At 33.6% G+C, this 8422-nt stretch overlaps 1 protein-coding gene across 2 annotated transcripts; it reads left to right on the top strand.

Moving 5' to 3' along the window:
* Positions 1–5670: 5670 nt before the first annotated feature.
* LOC121261302 (6-hydroxynicotinate 3-monooxygenase) lies at positions 5671–7889 on the top strand. Of its 2 annotated transcripts, XR_005939869.1 has the most exons (5): positions 5671–6019; positions 6135–6439; positions 6548–6758; positions 7182–7802; positions 7833–7889. XR_005939869.1 is itself a non-coding variant. In XM_041163608.1 (4 exons), exons 1-4 carry the CDS (start codon positions 5771–5773, stop codon positions 7680–7682), a joined length of 1266 nt encoding a protein of 421 aa, XP_041019542.1. In that variant the 5' UTR covers positions 5671–5770; the 3' UTR covers positions 7683–7889. The 2 variants fall into 2 exon arrangements, 1 of the variants encoding a protein (XP_041019542.1); XM_041163608.1 differs by having other exon boundaries at positions 7182–7889.
* Positions 7890–8422: the final 533 nt, after the last annotated feature.

The raw sequence follows: 8422 nt of genomic DNA, 5'->3' as shown, positions 1-8422 counted from the left end.
AAATTTATTTTTAATATCATTTTTATTTTAAGATTTAAAAATTTTAAATTATTTATTATATTTTATTTACAAATTTAAAAAAATTATAATGATTAAAATGAGATGAGATAAAAAGTTTTGTAAAAATAAATGAGACTTATCATTCTTTTACATCACCATGCAATATCATATTATTAAAAAATTTATTTTCTATTTTTATTTTTATACCAATAATTTGATATCACATTTAAAGAAAATGAAATAATGATATTTAAAATGATAATAAATAAAATATTTTATCAATTAATCGGGGAAATGCTGTTTTATCTCTAATCAAATGAGTATATTGTAGTTTAAATAATGTTGTATTTGAATGTTTGAATTTACTTAAAACATGGCTTGAAAATTTGTTCGATTCAACTCGATTTAGTCAATTCAATTTGATTATCGAAAATTATACCCATTTTATTACATTTTTGTAATCACTCAAATAATCAATTCAATTAACCGATTCAAATTGATTACAATCGGTGATTTAGGTAGATTCTTTTTAGTAGTACTATACACCACACTCTCATTTTATTTTTATCTCGTTATAAAAAATGTGAGACATTTATCATAATTGGATTATAAATAACCATTCAATAAAGGTTCATCTAATAGTGATAAATGTGCCACATAATCTTACATAGTGGAATGAAAGTGAGATAGGATGTGGTGTATATAATTTTCCATTTCTTTTTTATGGATTGTGTATCAAAATTATTATTTTTCCTATTATTCACAACTATTCTCATACTACTTTACTACTATTAACTATTAACACAAACTATTAATTTACTATTCGCAAACTATTTTACTATTATTTAAAGATGATTTTAGATACTCTTAACATCCAAACGAAGTCTCCCGTCTAGATGCATAAACATTATTAACCTATCTCATCTCATCATTACAACTTTCTCAAATTTTCATACAAAATATAATAAACAATTCAATTTTTTCAAATCACAAAACAATAATAATATTATAAAAATATTTTATTCAACTCATATAAAACAATCTCATCTCATCTCACTATTCAAATGAGCAAACCCATTTCAATCTCAAATCCAATTTGGATTTTTTTTTTACCAGTAAATTGTGTTAAATTGACTAGGTGGAGTGTCTCGAACATATGCTCTATTGTAATGTTTGTAGCAATTTTTAAAAGAGTAATGTTAGAGACAAGTTTTAAATACACAAATATTACACAAACATTTTATAAAAAATTGAATTTTTAACATTTTTTTATGATAAGATTTACCTTTATATATATATATATATATATATATATATATATATATAAACTGCTCAGAATTTATACATATCTCTACTATTATATAAGTGGTTTGTTAACGGAAATTCTTGTTTTAACGGAACTACAGTAATTTTAATTGATTCCATTAACTTCCATTTGATAGCCTTTTTCTCAATTTTAAAAGTCGAAAACCAGACCCTCTCTCTCTCTAGAAACTCGCTCGCTCAGTTGGGGGGAGGGGAGCTTCGGCTCCTTCTTCCTCTTCCTCTCCTCCCTCTCCTCGCCGGTCCTTCGTTTCCGGTAGTTTTGTTTGGTTTTTTTTCAGGTTTTCGGCTGAATAAAGGGGGTAGCCGTTTCGAGCTTATTCGCTAACCATCATCCGACACGCACAACACTGGGAGAAGCCTCACCCACTGATCTTGCGGTCGATCGGATTGGGAGCCAATCGGAGAGGTGCGTTGCGTCGACACGCGGTTTAAAGGAAACGCGTAGGGTTCTCAACCAACCGAGATTTTCAAGATTTGATTTTGAGAGCGAAGGTGTTTTTTCCTATCGATCCTGTGTGGGTATGGTTTTTGTTGATTCTATTTCTTTTCACTCTGTGGGATGTGAATTTGAAGGATGGTTTGATATTTTTTTTTTCCTGTTTCATGTGAATTTTTTTATTTCATTTTTTTGCTTGTGGGATTTTTGTTCGTCAGTATGGACCATTTTTTGGAATCTAAAGGATATGAGTTTCTTGTTCATTCTTCTAGGTATGTTTTATTTTTTAGTGTGGATCCTCTCTCTTCTCTTTCTGGGATGTGGATCTAAAGAGCGTTTGAAAATTCTTTCTAGTCTTGTTGTTCTTCGACTCAAAACCTGTGTTTTTTTTCTTTCTTTTTTTCTTTTTTTTTTGCTTGTTGGATTTTTCTTTTCCATTTTTTGTTTGTTAGGTGTAAATCTGCTTGTTGGATTTCCGTTCATCATTATGGACCAAATTTTTTTGGCTCGAACAGTTGCTTGGATGTGATTTTGTTTTTACTTCATTCAAGGATCGGGTATGCTCTACTTTTTTGCTTCATCCCAACCATGGATTCCGAGGAGAAACGGCTAAATGAGCTGGGTTACAAGCAAGAACTCCAAAGATAAATGGTTATTCTTTGTTCGATATTTCTTGCTACTCTGTTTTTGATTTCCCTCCACAATGTTCTTGTTTCATTGTATATATTTTCTTCTTCCTCGTTGTTTGATTATATGAAATCCTCTACTTTTTCTTGTTGATGGCGATTTTTTTTTTTTTAATTTTCTTTATCTTTTAATTTGATGTGGACTTTGTTCAAAACACTTGCAATATCGTTTTCATGACAATCCTTCCGCAAGGATTACTCCAATGTATGGTTCAAACTTTCAATATGCAGGTCATGCAAGTCTTGTGTGTTGTTGGGTGGTAAGTCTCGTTCTTCACCTAGTTTGTTAGATTTGCGATGGCTGAGATCTATTTCTCTTTCGCTTGGATGTGATTTTATTTTTGCTTCATCCACGTATGTTTTACATTTTTGCTTCATGGTTAATAGATTAATTAACTTAATCATGTATACATTTTTGACTTATGGACCATTTGAATTTTCTTTTATGGAAAAAGATAAAAGAGAAACGTACTGGATCTTCTTTATGTCCTGCTTTTTGATCTTTTCTTTTTATTTAAATTAGATCGGTCAAGATTCGACCAAAAAGAAAAAGAATGATTATTACCATTGAATTGTTATGGTAAACTGCATTAAGATTTTAATTTTAATTTTCTTTTTAACTTGTTGGAAGGCTTATGCAGAATCACAAACACTGCAGAGCATCATTTTATTATGCACTGGAACAAATAAGGATGGAGCATATCTTACTCCAAAGTGGTTATTCTTATGCATGTACACAGGCCTGACTATTATTTGGGCATTTCTTAACACTTTTGTATTACAAGTGATTGTCTTCATCAACATAATCTCAATATGGTGGCAAGTATATTAGCTAGATAGGCTTGATGTTACTGATAAGTAACATAAACATTTATAACATTTTCATTTCATATTACATAACATAAACATCAAATATTATCATTTACATTTGAACTCTTTCTGACATAGTATTGGATGCATAAAGAGGGCTACCGAAGGCAGGCTATTTTACATCATAATTATTGAAACAATTTTTAGATAAATATTTTGTTGAAATTTGAAGGAAGTTAGGGGATGATCATATCTACTTGCCTCTCCTCAGCTTCATGAATTCCTATAGTTTGGTGTAGTTTGGTGGTCGATTGCTACAGCTCTCACTCCCATTGCTGCTAAATTTGGATTGCCTTTCCTCATTGTTCGTGCTTTCATGGGTATCGGTGAGGTTTGTGCTTTAACTTGCTGCAGCAACTTTGAGAACAATGATTTTTTTGTCCTTCAGTCAGTTTTTACTGAAAACATCTTTATTTTTCACATCTTTATCCGTTGAGTGTTAGGATGTTTTGAGTTTATTATTTTTATCTTTTATGTTTTGCCAGTTATGTCAGTATACCATTTTGCTGTCTCTTAATGTTTTTTCTCTTCTCTAGCTTATCAGATTGTAATGTTATTGGGATTTCTAGTCGTTGACCGCAGCTGGTATAACATTTTTATTCTTTTTCTCTATATGTTGTCTTGTATGATTTTTCTCTTCTGCAGGTTGTCAGATTGTGATGCTATTGGGGTTTCTGATGCACTGACAGTATCTGGTATACTTTTGTGTCAGTACACCATTTTTATGATTTTCCTCTATACGCTGCTCTCTGTATGCCTTTTCTCTTCTGCAGGTTGGATGCATGCGTATTGGCAATTGTGCCTTTTATATCTTTAAATTTTGAAAAAAGAATGTAAAAAAAAAAAAGGGTGCTCTCATCCCTTCTATTATCTTCCATTTTTTTCTTTTACTGGTTTTTAATGTTTACTATCTTAAAATGTCTTAAAATGTGTTTCCATGAAGCCATCCATAGTGTATATATCATGACACTTTTCTTGTCTTGAATATGCCCATGAGTAATTTAAGGTTCCCATGTTATGGCTTTGTTAATTTGGTTATGTTTCAGGGTGTTGCTATGCCTGCCATGAATAACATTCTGTCTAAATGGGTTCCAGTAGCAGAGAAAAGTAGATAATTAGCATTGGTGTACAATGGGATGTACCTTGGATCAGTCACTGGGTTGGCCTTTTCACCGTTTTTAATCTACCAGTTTGGTTGGCCATCAGTCTTCTACTCCTTTGGTTCTCTAGGAACAGTTTGGGTTTCTGTGTGGCTAAGTAAGGTAATATGTTTGCTGCATTTATGGAAATATGTCTATGAGCATTTAAGTTTTGGATTCATTTGCTCGCTCTTAATATAACTATATATGCTCATATGTCACCACTTCTCTTTCTTTGAAATTGTTCCTCTAGGCATATAGTTCTCCTCTTGAGGATCCTGAGCTGTTGCCTGAAGAGAAGAAGTTGATCATTTCCAACAACATTTCCAAGGAACCTGTTAAAACAATACATTGGGGACTAATTTTGTCAAAACCACCTATATGGGCCCTAATAGTGTCTCACTTCTGTCAAAATTGGGGAACAATTGTTCTTCTGAATTGGGCAAGATACAATGAAGATGCTTACATGGGACTTCTTTAATACACCATTAATAGCCTTAATCTTGCTTTTTATTTTCTGGATGCTAGTTTTCTTGTTATACACTTGTGAAACCGTGCTTGTTTGTTATGGACTGTGGTAGTCTCAGCTTCACCAACTTGAATGTTTGGATCTATTTATTTTTTGTAGTAAGTTGTTGAGACCTGGAATAACAGATAGTATTCAAATTTTGCAAAATTAAATAATCTTGTGGGTATCTTAGAGAAGGTATTCATCTGTGTCTATTGATTATGTTTGTTTTAAGTGACTGCCACTAAATAAAGTACCTACAAATAACTTTTGATTCATCTTTATTTCGAGAATTTGTTAGTCAGCATAAAAGTCATCATTGCATGAAAATTTGTATCATGTCTTCTATTACAATATATTTGAAACTTCAAAATAGATAAAATAAGAGTTGGAAGAAGGGAGATAAGGTAACCATTTTTATGAGTAATGATATACACACAACAAATTATATAACACATTGTATAATAATATGTTAAATAAATGATATTTTTGTAAAATATCTAATAAAAGTAACATAATTTTATAAAAATATTCATATTTTATAATATTATTGTATAATATATTATATAATTTATTATGTGAATATCTTTACTCTTTATAAAATTAGACAAACTTGCTTTACACGTTGCTCGCGCCTAGCGTAACTTCTAAACATCACTTTTCTTTAAAATAAACAAATAATCGGGGCTATTGTTACTCTACAACTTAGATTTTTCGAGTCGTGGCTGAGTAGGATCGAGACCGAGGACGGAAATTAAATCACAAAAATGCCTAATCAACAAGCGCGTGAAATATCCAAATTCAGATGAGCGAGAACGAAAAACCAAAGGCAGTGGTGGTGGGAGGGAGCATAGCGGGTGTGGCATGCGCCCACTCGCTGATTACGGCTGGTTGGGAAGTTGTCGTGCTTGAGAAATCGAGCATCACACCCACGACTGGGAGCCCGACTGGTGCTGGACTCGGACTCGACCCTCTGGCTCAGCGACTCGTTCAGTCCTGGCTTGGACGACCAGACCTTCTCCACAACTCCACCCTGCCCCTCACAGTCGATCTGGTTCAACCATACCAAACTCTCTCTCTCTCTCTCTCTCTCTCTGGTTTTTTCGTTTCCAATTTGGTTTCGAATGTTATTTTTCCCGCACCTTATGGATTTTTGTTCGTTCAAACAGAACCAAGCAACTGATAGCGAGAAGAAGGTCAGCTGGACGCTGGCAAGAGATGAGAATTTGAAGTTCAGAGCAGCACTGTGGGCTGATCTCCATGCCCTTCTTTACCATTTATTGCCCTCAAACATATTTTTCTGGGGTCACCTTTTCCTTTCCTTTTGTACTTCTCATGACAAGAAATCTGTTAAGATTAAGGCCAAGGTTCTACAGACCGATGAAATAATCGAAATAGTGGGGAATTTGCTGATTGCAGCAGATGGGTGTCTCTCTTCTATTCGCCAGAATTTTCTTCCTGATTTTAAATTGAGGTTTGTAACTAAGAATAAACCAGAATTTACATATTTACTTTTTTTCTTTTTTCTTTTTTTTTTTTAGCCATTGGGATTTGAAGTTATTCCTGAAATTTTCCTCGATAGGTATTCGGGTTATTGTGCGTGGAGAGGAGTACTTGATTTCTCAGGAAAAGAGAATTCGGAAACCGTAACGGGGATCCGCAGGGCATACCCTGAACTGGGGAAATGCTTGTACTTCGACTTAGGTTCTTGCACTCACGGTGTGCTTTATGAGCTTCAGAACAGAAGGCTGAATTGGATTTGGTATGTCAACCAAGCCGAGCCCGAACTGCAGGTGATTGCTTACTCTCGCCCCATATATTACATCCTATTCTAAACATGTTGCAAATTTGCTTTGGAACTTACTGATAAGAAATTGACTGGTATGGATTATGTTGAAGTAAAGCACTGTCTAGACTTTAGAACGTTGCCTGTATGTTAGTGGCCTCGTAAGAATTAGAGGGATACGAGCTGAAAAAGTAAGGAAGGTTAACATTCATTGGTAAGGCCATGTAGACAGTTGGGTGCAGATAGGACACATGGTTTAAAAAGTTGTTAACATGGGTGTTCATCCCATTACATAGCAGCTTGATAGCTAATAACCCGATAAATAAATAAGTTTGATCCATCATATCAAAAATGGAAAGTATCTATTGATTTGGAACTTTCTGGTGCTGTCAAATAGAGCTGATAGTTATTCATTGTAAATAAAATATAGAGAAACTCAGTAACCATGAAAGTAAGCAGTGAGATGGTCCACAAGATGCATCAAGAAGCAGAGAAGGTTTGGGTTCCTGAGTTGGTCGAAGTCATGAAAGAAACAAAGGACCCCTTCTTAAATTTCATATATGATAGTGATCCCTTGGAACAAATCTTTTGGGACAATGTGGTTTTAGTTGGAGACGCGGCTCACCCAACCACTCCTCATGGCCTGAGAAGCACAAACATGTCAATATTGGATGCAGCAGTTTTGGGAAAATGCCTCACTAAGTGGGGAGCAGAAAATTTACAGTCAGCTCTAAGAGAATATCAGTCGATTCGGCTTCCAGTTGTTTCCAAGCAAGTTCTGCATGCTAGGCGAATGGGCCGCATAAAACAAGGTTTGTTTCTTCCTGATCGCGAGCCTTTTGATCCAAAGACTGCTACATCAGAGGATTGTCAAGATCTACAACAGCAGAATATGCCCTTCTTTAATGATGTTCCCATGATACTAATGTGATATTTTTCTCTGTTTACTTGCCCAAAAGTGGCGTATTCTCTGCCACTAAAAAGAGCTGAGGGTTATTTTCCTTGCAAGTTTTCACTCATCCTTTGTCATGTTAGCTTTAGTCATAATAAGATCCTTCAGTTCAAAAAAAATAAATAAAAGATCCTTACAATAACAGTACTATTTATTGATCAAACAGAAAACCCTATTTTGGATTAACTACCATATCGGTTTATTCTGATATGCTCCTATGTTCGGATGGAATACCTATCTCCACTGTCATCTGTTAATCACGAGGGCACCATCTTTTGTTAAATTCTTCAATGCTCTAAGTTGCTATGACTTGGTATTTCATGAACTGGTGGAGTTAATAGGTTACTCCATCTTGAAAACTTGCTGTGATACACAGGTTTCAGTGCATAGATGTATTAAGTTTTTTTGCTTTGGTTTTAAGTTCTTTTCTTCCTTCAGGAGATGAGAATTTGGAAACGAGAAAAGATTTTTGCAATTGTAAATTGTGTAACTGTCGCGTAATTACTTTGAAAAAAATAAATAAAATATGGAATCTACATGAAAAAAATTAATTTTTTAATAATAGATCTTATTCTTTTTTAAAAAAATTACGCAACGTTTATACATTACGATTGTATATAAAATTATTTATCGAACTCTAAACTACATATCATTCCTTTTTCCTTTAAATTTCAAAAAATCGTCAAAAAATAAAATTTCAAGATATTTTTGTAAGATAA

This window comes from Juglans microcarpa x Juglans regia, chromosome 4D (assembly GCF_004785595.1).
Source record: "Juglans microcarpa x Juglans regia isolate MS1-56 chromosome 4D, Jm3101_v1.0, whole genome shotgun sequence".
Taxonomy (NCBI): domain Eukaryota; kingdom Viridiplantae; phylum Streptophyta; class Magnoliopsida; order Fagales; family Juglandaceae; genus Juglans; species Juglans microcarpa x Juglans regia.
Note: the sequence above shows the minus strand (reverse complement) of the source record. Positions and strands in the feature narration are given on the sequence as shown.